This window comes from Chlorocebus sabaeus, chromosome 2, assembly GCF_047675955.1.
Source record: "Chlorocebus sabaeus isolate Y175 chromosome 2, mChlSab1.0.hap1, whole genome shotgun sequence".
NCBI classification, from domain to species: domain Eukaryota; kingdom Metazoa; phylum Chordata; class Mammalia; order Primates; family Cercopithecidae; genus Chlorocebus; species Chlorocebus sabaeus.
The window spans coordinates 16,580,209-16,600,118 of record NC_132905.1 but is presented as its reverse complement, the minus strand read 5'-3'; the positions used below and the strand labels follow the sequence as shown (position 1 = coordinate 16,600,118).

The following is a 19,910-nucleotide window of genomic DNA, read 5'->3' as shown; positions in this document are numbered from 1 at the left end:
AGTATAGATATAACTATGGAAAACACGCATAATGAGAAAATGCAGCTTGAATTCTTGATAATGGTCATAGAATGAGTTACACGCTTTTTAAAATGTCATTTCAATTTGTTTTCCAAAGTTAATGGAGTTTCCTGGACAAATGAGACCCAGAGACAAAAAAGCCATACATTTAATTGCCGTATGTTGATGAAAACACCACATGATATTCTGGAAGACATAAATGCCAGTCCTGAAATGCGCCAGAGATATGAAACAATGCAGTGCTTTGCCCTGTCTCAGCCACGAGCTATGATGGAGGAAGGGGAAGGTAAGAGCTATCATATGTTTGTGATGTTCATGAAACAAATAGTAGCCGTACTTGGAGTTTTGAAACTTCTGTTAAAACTCTTCTTACTGAATTCCATGTCCTTGCTTGCCTATTGAACATACATATCCAAAAGTTAAGCATAATCCTTATCAGGGTGAATTTTTTATTATAGATTTGCAATCTTGTATGATCTGTGTGGCACGCCGCATTACTACAGGAGAAAGAGCATTTCCATCAAACCCTGAGAGCTTTATTACCAGACATGATCTTTCAGGTAAAAACTCTTTCCCTCCCTCTCTCTGTATGTGTGTATACGTACATTTTTATTTTGGAAATTTTTGTAAATGTTACTATTTTTAATCTGTACTATCATAAAAATGTATACCTACTACAATGAGTGCTTTATGTGTATCATTTTTTATGTTTCTTATGCAACCCTAAAAGAATTTCACTAAAATTCTTGGCATTTTGAGTTGGGTATGTTTGGCACTTTAAATCCCCCAAATAAATTAAAAAACAAATTTAGGGGCACCTGGTTTTCTCTCCAAATGGCATTTTGCGTCAGAATTTAGTGTTTCTTTACTCTAACTTCAAACCTATTTGTCATAAAGAAACATGTTTAAAAAAAATTACAGGTAATTTAATGAGAATTATTGGGAGTAGTTTTTTTTTTTTTTTTTTGAGATGGAGTCTTGCTCTGTCACCCAGGCTGGAGTGCAATGGTGTGATCTTGCTTCACTGCAATCTCCACTTCTTGGGTTCAAGTAATTTTCTTGCCACAGCCTCCCAAACAATTGGGACTACAGGCACGTGCCACCATACCCGGCTAATTTTAGTATTTTTAGTAGGGATGGGGTTTCACCATGTTGCCCAGACTGGTCTCGAACTCTTGACCTCAAGTGATTCGCCTGCCTCTGCCTCCCAAAGTGCTGGGATTACAGTTGTGAGCCACTGTGCCTGGCTGGGAGTCATTCTTGACGTCAACCTGAGTTTCAGTCTTGGTCTGCCTTTTTTAATCATAGAAATAAAAAATTAAAGACATTGTAATTGGTAAGATGCATTAATGAAATTAAGCACTGTGGCAATATTATTTGTATTTACCTTCGGGGTTACTCTTATGGTCACCTAAGTGTAAATGAGGATGCCAAGGGTTTGTCATATATGCCCCATCTCAGAGATAAAGAAACAGAGGCTTGGTAACAGAGATTGGGTTATTGTCCAAGATCATGGCTAATAAGAAAATTTATAGCTCTGTCTGCCTGACTTAGCCTGTATTCTTTGCTTTGTGTAACACTAATTTTATAATGTGGACCTTTACCAAGTGATATAAAACTGGAGTAGGTATACATAAACATAAAACATAGCTATCGCTATTACATATGTATGTGTATGTTTGTAATATGCATATATAATATACATAATACAGAATATTTTTAAAGAAATATTGCTATTTTTGCAGTCATTCAGCCATTTTATGCCATACTCAGTAACTTCAGGCTTTTTGAGATTAATTTTCACAATTAAAAAGAAGTAGCAAAGAATTATTTTGACAAGTCAAAGTACAATCTGTTTACGCTGATGGATATTACTTTTTTTTTTTTTTTTTTTGAGACAGAGTCTTGCTTTGTCATACCCAGGCTGGAGTGCAGTGGTATGATCTCGGCTCACTGCAACCTCTGCCTCCTGGGTTCAAGCGATTCTCCTGCCTCAGCCTCCCGAGTAGGTGAAATTACAGGTGCCTGTCACCATGCCCGGCTAATTTTTTCTATTTTTAGTAGAGACAGGGTTTCACCATGTTGGTCAGGCTGGTCTCAAACTCCTGACCTCAGGTAATCTGCCTGCCTCGGCCTCCCAAAGTGCTTATTTTATGTTTTTAGAGTGGGTCTTTCTCTGCACGTCTTATGGTTTGGCAGTGTTAATTTTCTACTTGAATAGCCATGTTTTACATTTGTTACTGAAAATACTAAATAAAACATCTTTAAGCAGTTTAGCATCTTTGAAAATTATCTCATTGGTATATAAAAGCAATACATGTTTATTACAAAAGTTAGAAATTACCAAGCATGAAAGAAAACAGGACATGATGAAGAAAAATATTACCAAGCAATAAAGATCAAATGCTTTGTGTGATTAACATCATGTAAAACTGAGATCCTACTTACCGTAGTTACAGTTAATGCCTTTCACGGGTATCTCTTATAGGAGGCTTACTGCACTCAACACAATACATGTTTTGACCTCTGGATATATTTTATCTTCTGTCCCCGATGTGTTTCATATAATAAACTTTTTATGAACATCTATTTTGTATTTGTCATGTGGCCCAGGGCTAAACTCAGGGGAGGTGGTTGAGGACAAATCTTCTCTATTTTGGGCACAAGTGTACAGGTATTTACTCTTTCCTGGAATGCATTTGTCCCTTTTCCCTACTCTGCCCCTGCTACTAGTAAGATTTTTGGTCACCATTAAAATTCTGAATTTTAAACTGATTATTGGACTGGTGTTTTATCAATATTAGTGCCTTTTAAATATCCAGTAGTTTTTGCAGAATTACTTTTCACTATGAAGCCCCATAAGTTTTCCCAAACCAAACTTGGTTTTCTTCCGTATTTTTACTTTTCTAATGAAGATGTCATAGAAAGGATAAATACATGGGCAAGCCTTTTTTTTTTTTTTTTTTTTTTTTTTTTTTGAGATGAAGTCTTGCTTTGTTGCCCAGGCTGGAGTGTAGTGGTGCGATCTCGGCTCACTGCAACCTCTGCCTCCCAGGTTCAAACTTTTCTCCTGCCTCAGCCTACTGAGTAGTTGAGACTACAGGTACGTGCCACCACACTTGGCTAATTTTTTGTATTTTTAGTAGAGATGGGATTTCACTATGTTAGCCAGGATGGTCTTGAACTCCTGACCTCGTGATCCGCCCACCTCGGCCTCCCAAAGTATTGGGATTACAGACGTGAGTCACCGCGCCTGGCCTGGGCAAGCCTTTTCTATGTCTTTCCTGATTTGTGTGGAATCAGTTTATTGCCCACTTCTTTCAAGCTATTTGTCTGTACCTCTTGGGTCACGACTTCCATCATCACTGGGATTTGGCATATCTGTTGGTGCTGAGCATAAGAGATTGCCTAGATCTGATTATTGCATTTCTTTGTAAAACCTACACAAAACAGACAAAACAGATAACTGTTGGCAATCTTGACATCAGCAGAAGTTTCATATGAAGTCTGCCATGTTTAACCATGGAGCATATTTTGTCACAGAAAAGATTACTGAGGATGTCCAGGTCAAAAACTGTGTGACCAGTTATTATGGCTTGGATCATTCTGTCTGCATTCAAAGATACAGAAAAGGCCTAGAAGCTGATCCAAGACCAGCCATGGAAGCTGGTCACATAGTTTTTGACCTGTATATCCTCAGTAATTAGTCTGAATTTTCTAAGGACACTTTCGTCATTCTGCAGATCAGCAAGGTTCATTTCAAAAACACAATTCTTTAGGCCGTCAGATGCAGTGTTGGTTCCTTGAGCCCTTTTGACTAGTTTGTTACCAATTAAACATAGCTAGCGCTTTCACATCATACCAGTCTTTTTTAGAAAATGGATTAACCACTTTCTTCTTTGCTCCCTTTCTGCGACTTTTGTAAGGCACTTGCTTTTGCCAGCCACCCTAGTGCTGCTTAGAGTGAAAAGGCCTAGACATTTTTAAAGGACCATCTGTTGTCATGAAACCTTCTTTAATTCCATGGTATTTTTGAGTATGTATATTTGGTGTCTTCACTGTATTTGATATTAAGCAAAAGTTGTCAGAAGCTTCCAGCATTGTAGAAATGAGTATTTGGTTAACCCTCCAAGTTTAGGTATTAAGTGTACAAAAATGCGATCATCTCTCAGATGCAAAGAATTGTCCCTGCTGGCTCTTTAAGCAGGTGTTTTCTCTTGCTTCATAGTTATAGGGACAGAATCTGTTTGGACAAACAACTGTCCTCATAGGTGTTATTTTTTTTCCTTTACACGAAAATGAACTTAAGGTTATCTGGACATGTTATAGTCAGTACATTCAGAAAGTAAAAGGAGTTTGTGTGATATACTCATAAATTCTGTACAGCATTTGGGAAAGCACTGTTTTTCTATACTCCCACATCACTTCTGACCCCAGATGTATTTTTTTCTCCACTAAACCAGTGCTCTGTCTGACATAAGCTGGGTACCCTACAGTTTTAGTTTGGACAATTTCTACCTGGGTTTAGCATTAGATCTTATAAGTTTAAGGGTTCAGTCCCACAAGACTGCCTGTACTTCACTTCAGATGCCAGTTGCAAGTCCTGGCCTTCCGTACTTCTGACTGACTGGCTATAAATTGGGCCTCTGATCCTCTCCTTAGGTTTGATGATTTGCTAGAATGGCTCAAGAAATCCGGAAATGCTTTACTCAGGTTTACTGGTTTCTTATGAAGGATACAACTCAGGAATAGCTCAATGGGAGAAATATATAGGACAAGGTATTAGGGGGTGGGGATGAGGTTTGGAGGTTCCGTGCCCTTTCTGGGCTTATAGCCTTCCCAGCACCTTAATGTGTTCATCCTTTGGAAGCTCATCAAATCTCTTGTTCAAGAGTTTTTTTTGTTTTTTTTTTTTTTTTTAAATTGGAGACGGAGTCTTGCTCTGTCACCTAGGCTATAGTACAGTGGCACTTTCTTGGCTCACTGTAACCTCTGCCTCCCGGGTTCAAGCCATTCTCCTGCCTCAGCCTCCCAAGTAGCTGGGATTACAGGCACGTGCCACCACGCCCAGCTAAGTTTTGTATTCTTAGTAAAGACGGGGATTCACCATGTTGACCAGGCTGGTCTCGAACTCTTGACCTTGTGATCTGCCCGCCTCAGCCTCCCAAAGTGCTGGGTTTACAGACATCAGCCACTGTTCCTGGCCCAGAGTCTCATTCTGTCACCAGGCTGGAGTGCGGTGGCGTGATCTCGGCTCACTGCAACCTCCGCCTCCCAGGTTCAAGCGATTCTCCTGCCTCACCCTCCCTAGTAGCTGGGACTACAGGCATGCGCCACCACAACCAGCTAATTTTTGTATTTTTAATAGAGACGGAGTTTCACCATGTTGGCCAGGATGGTCTCAATATTTTGACCTCGTGATCCACCTGCCTTGGCCTCCCAAAGTGCTGGGATTACAGGTGTGCGGCACCGTGCTCGGCCAAGAGTTTTTTTTATAGAATTTAATCACCAGGCTCTCCTTCCTCCCTCATCCCCCATTCCTGGAGGTTAGTAGGTGGAACTACTAACAGAAAGTTCCAGTCCTTTAATTACTTGGTTTTTCTGATACCAGCTCCATCCCGAGGTGATCTAGAGACCCCAACCTAAGTCACCTCATTAGCATAAATTGAGGTGTGTTCCGAAGGGGCTCTTTATGAATAACTTGAAAATACTTTTATTACTCAGGAAATTCTGAGGATTTTAGATAGGAGCTCTGTGCTAGAAATCTGACAAAGGCCAAATGTATTATTATACTCCTTAGCAGAACTTGTAGGGAGAATCCTGTGGTGCCATGTCTTAAGGAGAAAAGCTCTGGATGTAGTAGAAATTTGGATCAGAGAAGGTGGAGCAAAGATTTAATATCTTTTATTTTATTCTCCAGTGCTAAGCCATGTGTAGGCAGCCGGTAAATACTTGTGGGCTGGATATAACTATTTTTTTCCTTTTTCTGTTTAATAGGAAAGGTTGTCAATATAGATACAAATTCACTAAGATCCTCCATGAGGCCTGGCTTTGAAGATATAATCCGAAGGTGTATTCAGAGATTTTTTAGTCTAAATGATGGGCAGTCATGGTCCCAGAAACGTCACTATCAAGAAGGTAAAGAATTTTGGGGTTCTTTTTATCATTTTATTCTTTAGAGACAGGGCCTTGCTATCTTGCCCAGGCTGGACTCAAACTGCTGGGTTTAAGTGATCCTTCTGCCTCAGCTTCTGAGTAGCCGAGACTGCAGGTGCACACCACCATACCTGGTTTTGGGGTTGATTCTTGATCCTGTTTGTCATTATGTTTGGTATACACATGGCTGTAGTTGCTGCTGTTTTGTTGGTGAGGGGTAGAAAAATGATTCCTGAGTGTTCTTATTTCACCCTGTTGATAATTTTGGTGCAGATCCAGTCTTTCCTTGGATTTTTAGAAATGTTGTACTTGAAGTATATTTCCTCCCTATCCCCTCCTATATATATTTGTTTTGCTGACTGTAGTTACCAGTGATGGGATATTTTCCCCAACAGCTTATCTTAATGGCCATGCAGAAACCCCAGTATATCGATTCTCGTTGGCTGATGGAACTATAGTGACTGCACAGACAAAAAGCAAACTCTTCCGAAATCCTGTAACAAATGATCGACATGGCTTTGTCTCAACCCACTTTCTTCAGAGGTAATGATAGATTACTGTGTATTCTAATATGAAATGCAGCAGTGTTCTCAAAATGCTTTATTATTAAAGTAAAAAAGGAAGGGACAAAATGAGACAAAACTTAGGAAGGTTATTGGGTTTGATGAAATGAGTTTAGATTCCTGGATTATGATTTGTTTAAGGTTGTATTTTTATGTGAAAGTGATTATTTATTAAATACTTTACAGGAAAGCTAGGGGATGGGAAGGCTAATGGGTGGATAAAAGAGCATATAAAATCTGATTACATGTCTTACCATTCATTTCTGATGATGTGTTTTGCTTTGGGGACTGCATTTAAAATTTGAGGCTACATTTTAAGAATAAAGGTAGTTACTGTCAGTGTTGGTAGTGGCAAATAAGAAATGCATGAAGGGGAGGATATTCACCCATTAATTATCTTGAATAATTTGCAGGTACCTCCAGGTGAAGCCCTGGATAATGTGGCAACTCTAATAAAGCCCACCTGAAACTCCAGTTAACATAGCTGTTGGTCTTTCATAATACTACAGTGGTCTTAGTCATATAGATTCTGTCGCTTACTGAAAAATATGTTATTAGGTAAATAATTGATCGATACGTAGACTGGAATTGTCACTAGGTATTGGAATGTTGCCTAAAAAGTTAAGTTCCTGGGTAGTTAATTCATCCCATTTTTTAAATTCCCTCTCCCCGCCTTCCTTTCTTTCTTCTTCTTCTTCTTTTTTTTTAAAATTAAACAGAGACAGGGTCTTGATCTGTCGCCCAGGCTGGAGTGCAGTAGTGCCATCACAGCTCACTGCAACCTCGAACTCCTGGGCTCAGGCGATCCTCCCACTACAGCGTCTTGAGTAGCTAGGACTACAGATGTGTGTCACTATGCCTGGCCAATTTTTAAATTTTTAGTAGAGACATGATCTTGCTGTGTTGCCCAGGCTGGTTTCAAACTCCTGAGCTCAAGTGATCCTCCTGCCTCAACTTCCCAAAATGCTGGGAATATAGGTGTGAGCCACTGTAGCTGGCCGGTGTTTTAAAATTTTATTTTAAATCTGATGAAAGGCTTTCATGCATGCTTATAATTTTTTAGTAAAAGTTTGATGTTTGTTTTGCAGAGAACAGAATGGATATAGACCAAACCCAAATCCTGTTGGACAAGGGATTAGACCACCTATGGCTGGATGCAACAGTTCAGTAGGCAGCATGAGTATGTCACCAAACCAAGGCTTACAGATGCCAAGCAGCAGGGCCTATGGCTTGGCAGACCCTAGCACCACAGGGCAGATGAGTGGAACTAGGTATGGGGGTTCCAGTAACATAGCCTCATTGACCCCTGGGCCAGGCATGCAATCACCATCTTCCTACCAGAACAACAACTATGGACTCAGCATGAGTAGCCCCCCACGTGGAAGTCCTGGTCTTGCCCCAAACCAGCAGAATATCATGATTTCTCCTCGTAATCGTGGAAGTCCAAAGATAGCCTCACATCAGTTTTCTCCTGTTGCAGGTATTTATGTTGACATTTCCTTTTTTTTTTTTTTTTTAAAGTAATTATTTTTTCCATACTACTGTAATTCTTGTAAAGTTTATCTCTTTTATAATATAAACTTTGAGTAATTAAGTTGTATTTTGTTACAGTGACTGGTAGTCTAATTATTTTCCTAAATTTTTTTTCAAATTCAGGTGTGCACTCTCCAATGGGATCTTCTGGCAATAGTGGGAACCACAGCTTTTCCAGCAGCTCTCTCAGTGCCCTGCAAGCCATCAGTGAGGGTGTAGGGACTTCTCTTTTATCTACTCTGTCATCACCAGGCCCCAAATTGGATAACTCTCCCAATATGAATATAACCCAACCAAGTAAAGTAAGCAGTCAGGATTCCAAGAGTCCACTGGGCTTTTATTGCGACCAAAATCCAGTGGAGAGTTCAATGTGTCAGTCAAATAGCAGAGATCACCTCAGTGACAAAGAAAGTAAGGAGAGCAGTGTTGAGGGGTCAGAGAATCAAAGGGGTCCTTTGGAAAGCAAAGGTCACAAAAAATTACTGCAGTTACTTACCTGTTCTTCTGATGACCGGGGTCATTCCTCCTTGACCAACTCCCCGCTAGATTCAAGTTGTAAAGAATCTTCTGTTAGTGTCACCAGCCCCTCTGGAGTCTCCTCCTCTACATCTGGAGGAGTATCCTCTACATCCAATATGCATGGGTCACTGTTACAAGAGAAGCACCGGATTTTGCACAAGTTGCTGCAGAATGGGAATTCACCAGCTGAAGTAGCCAAGATTACTGCAGAAGCCACTGGGAAAGACACCAGCAGTATAACTTCTTGTGGGGACGGAAATGTTGTCAAGCAGGAGCAGCTAAGTCCTAAGAAGAAGGAGAATAATGCACTTCTTAGATACCTGCTGGACAGGGATGATCCTAGTGATGCACTCTCTAAAGAACTACAGCCCCAAGTGGAAGGAGTGGATAATAAAATAAGTCAGTGCACCAGCTCCACCATTCCTAGCTCAAGTCAAGAGAAAGACCCTAAAATTAAGACAGAGACAAGTGAAGAGGTAATTTGTTTTCTGTATATTTCAGCTCATATTTCATCATTTTTCTGTTAGAAATTTAATGTAATATACAAATTCTTCGATTTTAGGTTTATATAAAGAAAGTTAAATCTTTAGCTGCCATTTCTTTATAATTATTTTGGGTGTCAGTAAAATTATGATGTAATTTAGAAATGTATGTTTTAAGATGCGAATATAACTCTTTAGTAGCCACTATGAAATTTTGTCATGGAGGCGTTTATTGCTGGAATGGGCAGAATGGGTCATTAAGAGAATGGTAGAAGTAATCAGGAAAAAAAAACAAGCTTGTATTAAGCAGCATAATTTTGATTTTAAGGTAAAATCAAGTTTCATGTACAAGATGACATTCTGTATAAGCATTTCCCAAACTTACAGGATATATTAATATGCACTTGAGCAAATGAAAGGCTTAAAGTTAGAATGTGGGCTTAACCTAGTGTTCACCAAATTCATTGACCAAAGTCCTTGTTAGAGCATGCCTATGAACATCTCAGCTTGCCCCTTTTATTATTAATCACACTTATTTTCAGAAGGTATATGTAGATGCAGATATCTGTTAGCTAATTATCAATGCATTGCTAGTGACTAATGTTACCTGCAAAATATTCTACAGTTTGAGAATTAAATGTCTTGTGTAAATTTAAAAAATGCCCCTTTGAAAGGACCAAATCGAGTGATTTAATCTCACAGGAGGAAGATTAGAGATGGGGGTCATAATAAACTGGCCTTTAAGGTGGGCATTATCATTGTAGGTAATTTTTGTATTTTACTTGCTTCTATTTCATATATCGTTTTTTCTGATGGGTATGTTTATACCTGTGTGTCTAGTAATGTACACAGGTTAATTTTTAAAACTTTATTTTCAGGGATCTGGAGACTTGGATAATTTAGATGCTATTCTTGGTGATCTGACTAGTTCTGACTTTTACAATAATTCCATATCCTCAAATGGTAGTCATCTGGGGACTAAGCAACAGGTGTTTCAAGGAACTAATTCTGTGGGTAAGAATGAACTAGGTTTTGTTTTTGCCGCCTTTGAAACTTTTCTGCATATCTGTAAATACTCTTACACTAAGACCAGGTTATAAATAGCACTTATAACTTCAGAACATGTATTCTGCCTCTGTTTTCTGTACTAATTTATATTGTATGTGCTTTGGAAAGCTTTTTGGACATTTTCCTGTTTTTTTAAAATTACTTTAAAATAAATTTCCCACTTCTAACTAATATGCCAGTAATCATGGCACTTACAGAAAAATGTTCATCTTTGATTATTCCAGGTGAGTAGTGTAGGTACTAGGGCATATGTTTTTCTTAGCCATAGAGAATTGGATTAAAAAGCAACTCAAACTCTAGATTAAAACTTGTCCCTTGGTGTTTTAACAGAATCTTGTCACTTAATTAAGATAGTTTTCTTCTTTGGTGTTTGCTGGTTCTTATCTAGCCCCTCTCCTGTTGCTGTGTGTTTACTTCATCTGTTTAACAAAGGTAGGTCAGGCGTGGTGGCTCACACCTGTGGTCCCAGCTACTTGGGAGGCTAAGGTATGAGAATCGCTTCAACCTGGGAGGCAGAGGTTGCAGTGAGCCAAGATCTCACCACTGCACTCCAGCCTGGGTGACAGAGTGATACTCTGTCACAAACAAACAAAGAAAGATATATTGTGTGTATCAATTGAAAAGGCGGCACTCACAATCATTCAGAATGGTCATTATTCATTTTCAGTAGCATTATTTCCTAAACTAGAATGGATAGATCAGTTAGAGTGGGGGAAAAAAAGGTTAGAAGGGAATTTTATATTTTATTTCTTTTTGATCAGAAGGCAACTTATCTGGTTAAGTTGATTGTAAAATTATAAACAGTATACTTAAGTACAAATATGCAAGAACCTTTAGGAGCTTGGAACATTTGTGAATTTTTTAATATTAAGTGAAGCAGAATATCAGTGACCATATCAGGCTACAGAAGAGTTCTCAGTACTTCAGCTGACATGGAGAATTGTTGTTTCTAATTTATATGGGATATGAGACTTTTTTTTGGTGATGGGGGGAGGGCGGTAGTGGTTGGGTGAGGGCTGGTACTTATTTTGTAAAAGGAAGACAGTGTTTGTTTTTGTAAGAAAGATATTCTTGGGTGGGGCGTGGTGGTATTTGTGTTTTGTACTTGATTATTTATGTATTAAATCACCAATAAATATTTTTGTATTGTGTTTTCAACAGGTTTGAAAAGTCCACAGTCTGTGCAGTCTGTTCGTCCTCCATATAACCGAGCAGTGTCTCTGGATAGTCCTGTTTCTGTTGGCTCAAGTCCTCCAGTGAAAAATATCAGTGCTTTCCCCATGTTACCAAAGCAACCCATGTTGGGTGGGAATCCAAGAATGATGGATAGTCAGGAAAATTATGGCTCAAGTATGGGTATGTTATTTCTAATTAGAATTATGATTAATTTATTTTGGGAAAAGCATATTTAAAATACTTTAAGCCATCTGAATAATTGGGAGTAAATAATAACTTTTTGAATAACATTAGTATGTTTCTTCCATGAGTATCCTTCATTTATTTTATGTCTTGGTTATGTAAACTCTTAAAGAGTCTTTTGGTCTATGACATTTTCCAACCTATTGAATACATGAGAATAGTGGCCTATGTCTCTACAGTTGGCCAGCCCTTTTCTTACCATGACAAAGTACTGTTTTGTTAAGGCTGATGTTGTGTATAATGGCTGTACTCATATGGTATAAGAAGGATTTCATTATAATATGGAAAAGACCTAAGTATGGCTACCTGTTTCAGGTGGACCAAACAGAAATGTGACTGTGACTCAGACTCCTTCCTCAGGAGACTGGGGCTTACCAAACTCAAAGGCCAGCAGAATGGAACCTATGAATTCAAACTCCATGGGAAGACCAGGAGGAGATTATAATACTTCTTTACCCAGACCTGCAGTGGGTGGCTCTATGCCCACGTTGCCTCTTCGGTCTAATAGCATACCAGGTGCAAGACCAATATTGCAGCCGCAGCAACAGCAGCAGATGCTTCAAATGAGTAAGTGTCCCCCCTCCTCCCTTCATGAAAAAAGAAAGTTAGATGTTTCAGGATAATTTTTGCTCTTATTTGATAATTTGTGCTTTCTTTTTGCTCCCCCAGGGCCTGGTGAACTCCCCATGGGAATGGGGGCTAATCCCTATGGCCAAGCAGCAGCATCTAACCAACTGGGTTCCTGGCCCGATGGCATGTTGTCGATGGAACAAGTTCCTCATGGCACTCAAAATAGGTGGGGCGTTATTTTGTGACTCTGTAGAAAATCTCAGCATTGGGTAGTTTAGAAAAGAGTTGGAGCACAGGAGCAAACGTGAGAGAGAATGAGAATTCCTTGTAATTGAGGTACTTGGTTGCCAGCTGGGCATTTCTCATGTAACTGTGTGTAAAAATGAGGCTGAGGCAGTAAGCAGTGCATGTGGCATTCACAGGAGAGGGAGGAGATACAACCATGTTGTCCAGCCATTAGGGCCATTCAGTGGCCAAACATCTGAGAGCCTCTCTGTGAGATGATTGTCTCTCTAGTCCCATGAGGAGGGGAAGTTTCTGGTGGTTTTATATTCTTCAGAGGGTTAGCCTCAGTTTTCCAGAAAATTACACTTTTTTGTTTTAAACCTTTTTTTCTCCCCAACCACCTGCTGCCTGTTGAGAAAATTATTTTAAGGATTGGCTAATTGTTTTCTAAAAATATTTTAAACATTTCAGTGACAACAGTGAAAGAACTATATAGCATCTTTAAAATGTTTCATAAAATAAAGATTGTAGGCCGGGTGCGGTGGCTCACGCCTGTAACCCCAGCGCTTTAAGAGGCCAAGGCAGGCGGATCACAAGGTCAGGAGATCAAGACCATCCTGGCTAACACGGTGAACCCTCGTCTCTACTAAAAATACAAAAAATTAGCCGGGCGTGGTGGTGGGTGCCTGTAATTCCAGCTACTCGGGGAGCTGAGATCACGCCACTGCACTCCAGCCTGGGAGACAGAGCAAGACTCTGTCTCAAAAAAAAAAACAAAACTGTAGATTGTATTTCATTTTTATTTTTCATTGATATTTTATTTTTATGTAGCTTAGTAACTTATTTACTAAGTGGCATGCAAGAGGCCACTGTCAATGTCAGCTCTAATGGGAATTCTACAGTTAAGCAAGGAAACTAAAATGAACTGATCTATTGAGCAGACAGTGATGTAACTATATGAATTTATTTGAATGCTTCTCTAGTCAATAGAGAGCAAATAGTTTCAAGTTAACAGAACTTTTCTGAGGCAGGATAAATGTTTAACTTCATGCCCCTGTATGTGTTGGAGAACTGAGGCAACTTGCTGTGGGTGTATGGGGTTTGTGTTACACTTGCCAATATGAGCTCTGGGCCAAGTGTGACAAAGTGATTTTGGCATTTCTGCAGACTCACGTCAGTGATAGCTCAACATTTCTATCCTTTCTTTTACTCTTTTGATTTTGCTAATTTTCAAGTATTATAATTACTACCTCCTTCTTCATTGTTTTCGTGAGGAGTATCTTGTCCCATCCTTCCCTACCCTCCCCTGGCCCCCATTTCTGCTATACCCCAGATGCCTAGGGTTTGGCAATTACATTTTGATGGTGGGATTGGGGGTTTAAGCTATATATGGTGGTCTAAAGTGGCCTGGTGCAATTTCTAAATTGTGGGCCTTAAACTTAAATTGATGCCATTCACTCTTTTTTACCACTTGGTTTATTATTTGTGTTTGTAGTATTTGAGTTACTGTTCATTAAAAATATTGTGCATGGTTGCTGTGATCTGTTACTCTTAGAAACAAAAAAGCACCATTGAAATTGATTGCAAGCCTTTTTCTAGGCCCCTTCTTAGGAATTCCCTGGATGATCTTGTCGGGCCACCTTCCAACCTGGAAGGCCAGAGTGATGAAAGAGCATTATTGGACCAGCTGCACACTCTTCTCAGCAACACAGATGCCACAGGCCTGGAAGAAATTGACAGAGCTTTGGGAATCCCTGAACTTGTCAATCAGGTAGGTTGCATTAACATGGAAGTAGGAGAGTGTGTATTTGTGTGTGTGTGCATGCATGAGTGTGTGTGTACAAATTCATGAAGCCACAAACAAGAATACCTGTGTGTGTCTTTCCTGGTACTTGTGTTATATTACTACATTCATGGATACCAGCATTAAATTTGGAAAATATACTTTTTTGGTCTCAATTCGTATGTTAAAATAGAAAATATACTTATGATTGTGATACTACCTTCAACAACCCACTATTTTTGGCAGTTGTAGAAATGATTTAGTGAAACTACTAAAGTGTGACCTTTTATTCATGTTAAAAGTTCTCATTTTTATAACTATCTTTCTCTACTACTTAGCCAAGCCATGTGTATTCTGATGAGGCAAGCTTTTTTTTTGTTTGTTTAAACAATACTTGTTTACAATGGCCAATCTGAACATCCTAACATCATCATCTCCTGTTCCTGTTTACATACCCAGCCTTATGAAAACATGCCATTCACAAATCTGTATTTCTGAAAGACACATTCTGTAGTGACTGTTTTTTCTTTTTTGAGTCGGAGTCTCGCTCTGTCACCCAGGCTGGAGTACAGTGGTGCAATTTCAGCTCACTGCAACCTCCACCTCCAGGGTTCAAGTGATTCTCCTGCCTCAGCCTTGCGAGTAGCTGCGATTACAGGCACCCGCCACCATGCCCAGGTAATTTCTTTTGTATTTTTAGTAGAGACGGGGTTTTGCCATGTTGGTCAGGCTGGTCTCAAACTCCTGACCTCAAGTGATCCACCTGCCTTGGCCTCCCAAAGTGCTGGGATTACAGGTGTGAGCCACCGTGCCCGGCCATGACTGTTTTTATTTAAAGGCTATGGAGGGGCCACTCTATAGGTTTGTGCATTCAACAGTAAGCAGGAAAGATCATCAGGGGCTATCAGTCGTTGTTGGGGAAATAGATATGTACATATGGAAGTACATTGCCATGTGGCAAATGCTGTCACAGTGCAGATGGGAAATGCTGAGCAGTTCTTGTGTATACCTTCGGGGATACCAGTGACATAGAAACTGGATTTTTTTTGCACCTTCTTTAGAGCATTTGACTTCTGTTGCTTTCGTAGATGTTCTTCAGTGTTCTTTTATGCGTTGTGTTTAAGGGACAGGCATTAGAACCCAAACAGGATGCTTTCCAAGGCCAAGAAGCAGCAGTAATGATGGATCAGAAGGCAGGATTATATGGACAGACGTACCCAGCACAGGGGCCTCCAATGCAAGGAGGCTTTCATCTTCAGGGACAATCACCATCTTTTAACTCTATGATGAATCAGATGAACCAGCAAGGCAATTTTCCTCTCCAAGGAATGCACCCGCGAGCCAACATCATGAGACCCCGGACAAACACCCCCAAGCAACTTAGAATGCAGCTTCAGCAGAGGCTGCAGGGCCAGCAGGTAACCGGTCATGTGTTCTTCCCTCTGGCTTCTCCTTCTGTTGTTTTCAGACTGTGTTTCTCAGTGTTCTTACTACTGGTGCACTCTATCCCTGTCAACTAAAGAAATTATTTTTGTTTTACTTCTGTGTAAGGTTTTCTTTGTACAAATGGCTCCTTGTTAAGGAGTTAGTTGTGTTGGAATTCGATACTATGAGAATATTCCATTTTACAAATTAAAAAGTAAAAAGTCAGGAAGGATTGCTCTTGGGGAAGAAAAATGTTACTTGATGACTTTGTAGTCTTAAAGGTAGATAAGTTTTTTTTGAAAAAAATCCTTACTACTAATAACCAAATACTTAAACCATCTTGATTTCAGCATTTTAAATGGAACCTCTTCTTTCTAGAGCTGTCTTAAGTTATAAAATGTCTAGAGTTATTAAATGTGGTGGAACCAAACCATATAAGTAGATGAATGCCTGAGTTTTTTTGTTTTTTTTTTTTTTTTTTTTTGAGGTAGAGTCTTGCTCTGTCACCCAGGCTGAAGTGCAAGTGGCATGATCTTGGCTCACTGCAACCTCCACCTTCTGGGTTCAGGTGATTCTTGTGCCTCAGCCTCCTGAGTAGCTGGGGAGCCACCCAAGTCTGGCTAGTTTTTGTATTTTTAGTAGAGACAGGGTTTCACCATGTTGACCAGGCCCATCTCCTGACCTCAGGTGATCCTCCTGCCTTGGCCTCCCAAAGTGCTGGGATTACATGCGTGAGCCACCGTGTACGGCCGAATGCCTGAGTTTGGAATCCAAAGAGCCAGAGACTCTCCATTGCATAAGTATTCTTAAAAGTCAGTTTAGGTACTCAGAAAAGCTGTTATTGCATTCATTTTACTTTCTGCCATTTCTTTTCACAAAAAGTCATTTAGGGAAAGCTAATGGAGTTTATTCAGAATTCCTCTGATAAACTTAAAGGTATTTCCCCATGTGCCCGAATAATCCCAGAGAAAGCCTGACTTTATAAATCTTTTGAGTTTCTGCTGTGTGTGTATATATATAATTTATTTATGTATTATTATTTTTTCTGATACAGGGTTTCAGGGTGGAACGCAGTGGTGCAGTCACAGCTCACTGCAGCCTCGACCTCTCAGGCTCAGGTGATCCTTCCACCTCAGCCTCCCAGGTAGCTGGGACTACAGGAGTGTGCCACCACTCTTGGCTAATTTTTTGTAGAGATGGGGTTTCTCCATGTTGCCCAGGCTGATCTCAGACTCTTGGGCTCAAGTGATCTGCCCACCTCAGCCTCTCAAAGTGCTGGGATTACAGGTGTGGAGATATTCTTTAAGCTACAAAATTGCACTTTACCTTTTTTTCCCAATGCCAAACAGTAGCCCATCATATGCTAGCCTAAGACTTTTCAACATTGACCTTTTTGTAGTGTGAAAGTACTAGTTTAGATGTGACTTAGCCAGGTTATTGTGTTTGGAGATATCATTACCTCATTGGCTGGTGCTGAGGGTCTGGAAAGCTGTGTTGGCAGACTGACATGTTCTCCTTGCATTCTAACCAACTTGTCTCACCTCAGTTTTTGAATCAGAGCAGACAGGCACTTGAATTGAAAATGGAAAACCCTACTGCTGGTGGTGCTGCGGTGATGAGGCCTATGATGCAGCCCCAGGTGAGGATGATGAGCCTCTCCACATGCATTGCTCTGTGCTCAGGACAGGGCTTGGCCTGTGGTTGACTCTCAGTAAATGTTTGTTAAACAAATGAAGGTAATTCTGAATTTCTTGTGTATGAAAGCAGTCGTATTAAAGACTTTCAACTCTTCCATTCTTCTCTCTGGCTGGTGACTGGGAGGAATCAGAGGAGGGAGAGGTTTCTTCATTAAAACCATAGATTAGGCCGGGCTCGGTGGCTCAAACCTGTAATCCCAGCACTTTGGGAGGCCGAGACGGGCGGATCACGAGGGCAGGAGATCGAGACCATCCTGGCTAACACGGTGAAACCCCGTCTCTACTAAAAAATACAAAAAACTAGCCAGGCGAGGTGGCGGGAGCCTGTAGTGCCAGCTACTCGGGAGGCTGAGGCAGGAGAATGGCGTAAACCCAGGAGGCGGAGCTTGCAGTGAGCTGAGATCCGGCCACTGCACTCCAGCCTGGGCAACAGAGTGAGACTCCGTCTCAAAAAAAAAAAAAAAACAAAAAACACAAAACCATAGATTAGTGTTTTTTTAATTGGTTCCCTTTGTGATCAGTTGCTATACTGTGAGAACAGCTATCACATGGCTTTTTAGGAATTTAAAATAACCTGTAAATGTTCCTCTGTTCCTGGATTATGAAACAACATGCACACTGGGTAAAATTCTGAAATTGTAAAGAATAAAATAAAGAATACATAATCCTGTTCTCAGTGATAGCCTCTGAGATGACCTGTTTCCTGTAGTAGGAGGGGATATTAAAATTCCCTTCTACTTCCAGCCAGTGGTGGAGACAGTATTGAGGGGTTTTCTTAATGTGCATGAGGCAGATGACCACACAGCAGTCCCCTACTGTGGTTTGAAATATTGTTTATAATTGTTTTTTAAAAAACAACTGTGAAATGCTCAATTTTCATTGTCTTATGCCTACTTGGAAGTACTGATATTTACATTTTCTTGATAATAAAACCTCTTGTGGAAGCTGAGTTAGAATGCCCTACAGAAAGATGATAAAAGTTTGCTTTTTGGAGATGATCCGTAGCTAGTAGAGCCCAAATCAGCTTCCTTGTTGTACTTTGGTTATGTCACCTTCTGAACCTCCAGACAGCTTCTCCTTGCCCCCTACCTCTTTCTGAAAGTTTAAAGAAAGTACAGGATTTTCTGAGGTGGACCCCTGCTATCTAAGTATAACCCCATCTTTTTTTTTTTTTTTTTTTTTTTTTTTTGGTTTCATGTTTTAGCCCTCCACCACCCCAACACACTGAATCCTCATTTTCCTGTAGTTGTCCTTCATAGTTCCTGAAAAAGTTGTCCTCAGATTCTACCCCTAAATGTTCTCTCACGTTGTGGAATGTTTGTCATGTTAAAGCTTGACAGTGTGTCTTTTCTCTCTTTTTTTTTTTTTTTTTTTTTTGAGACAGAGTCTCGCTCTGTCTCCGAGGCTGGAGTGCAGTGGCCGGATCTCAGCTCACTGCAAGCTCCGCCTCCCGGGTTCACACCATTCTCCGACCTCAGCCTCCCGAGTAGCTGGGACTACAGGCGCCCACCGCCTCGCCTGGCTAGTTTTTTGTATTTCTTAGTAGAGATGGGGTTTCACCATGTTAGCCAGGATGGTCTCGATCTCCTGACCTCGTGATCCACCCGTCTCGGCCTCCCAAAGTGCTGGGATTACAGGCTTGAGCCACCGCGCCCGGCCTGTCTTTTGTCTTTTAACCCCAAATAATTTTCAGGTCCTTCTTCTTTAGTTCTCCCTTCCTCCTTCCCCCTGCAATAGCCAGAAAGCTTCTTTTTTTTTCTTTTTTTGAGAGAGTCACTGTTGCCCAGGCTGCAGTACAGTGGCACGATCTCAGCTCACTGCGGTCTCAATTCCTTGGGTTTAACGGATTTTCCTGCCTCCGCCTCCCAAGTAGGTGGGATTACAGGTGCTCACCACGATGGCTGGCTCGTTTTTGTATTTTTAGTGTAGACAGGGTTTCACCATTTTGGCCAGGCTGGTCTCGAACTCCTGACCTCAAGTGATCCCCCCGCCTTGGCCTCCCATAGTGCTGGGATTACAGGCGTGAGCCATTGCACCAGATCCGAAAGCTTTTATGTAAAGAATTGTATGTTTTGGCTGGTGCAGTGGCTCACACTTGTAATTTAAGCACTTTGGGAGGCTAAAGCAGGTGGATCACCTGAGGTTAGGAGTTTGAGACCAGCCTGCCTAACATGGTGAGGCACCATCTCTACTAAAAATACACAAATTAGCTGGAGTGGTGGTGCATGCCTGTAATCCCAGCTACTTGGGAGGCTGAGGCAGGAGACTCGCTTGAACCTGGGAGGTGAAGGTTGCGGTGAGCTAGGATTGTGCCACTGCACTCCAGCCTGGGCAACAGAGTGAGACCCTGTTTAAAAAAAAAAAAAAAAAAGACCCTGGGTGTTTTCTGTCTTATACCTGGTGTATTGTGGGGGTACTATATGTATGCAACTGGCAGGTTCTTGCTATA

The 19,910-nt window shown here is 40.7% G+C and overlaps 1 protein-coding gene across 5 annotated transcripts in view; it reads left to right on the top strand.

Annotated features, from left to right (window-relative positions):
- NCOA3 (nuclear receptor coactivator 3) overlaps positions 1 to 19,910 on the top strand; it is a 154,368-nt gene that overhangs the window by 128,486 nt on the left and 5,972 nt on the right. For all 5 annotated transcript variants that reach the window (XM_008014754.3, XM_008014728.3, XM_073006036.1 and 2 more), the window contains 13 exons: positions 119 to 307; positions 480 to 581; positions 6,019 to 6,159; positions 6,573 to 6,720; positions 7,829 to 8,220; positions 8,397 to 9,268; positions 10,153 to 10,288; positions 11,504 to 11,698; positions 12,077 to 12,328; positions 12,431 to 12,557; positions 14,156 to 14,327; positions 15,464 to 15,757; positions 17,311 to 17,403. In XM_008014754.3, coding sequence (XP_008012945.2) covers positions 119 to 307; positions 480 to 581; positions 6,019 to 6,159; positions 6,573 to 6,720; positions 7,829 to 8,220; positions 8,397 to 9,268; positions 10,153 to 10,288; positions 11,504 to 11,698; positions 12,077 to 12,328; positions 12,431 to 12,557; positions 14,156 to 14,327; positions 15,464 to 15,757; positions 17,311 to 17,403 — 3,113 coding nt within the window. The remainder of the gene's footprint in view (positions 1 to 118; positions 308 to 479; positions 582 to 6,018; positions 6,160 to 6,572; positions 6,721 to 7,828; positions 8,221 to 8,396; positions 9,269 to 10,152; positions 10,289 to 11,503; positions 11,699 to 12,076; positions 12,329 to 12,430; positions 12,558 to 14,155; positions 14,328 to 15,463; positions 15,758 to 17,310; positions 17,404 to 19,910) is intronic.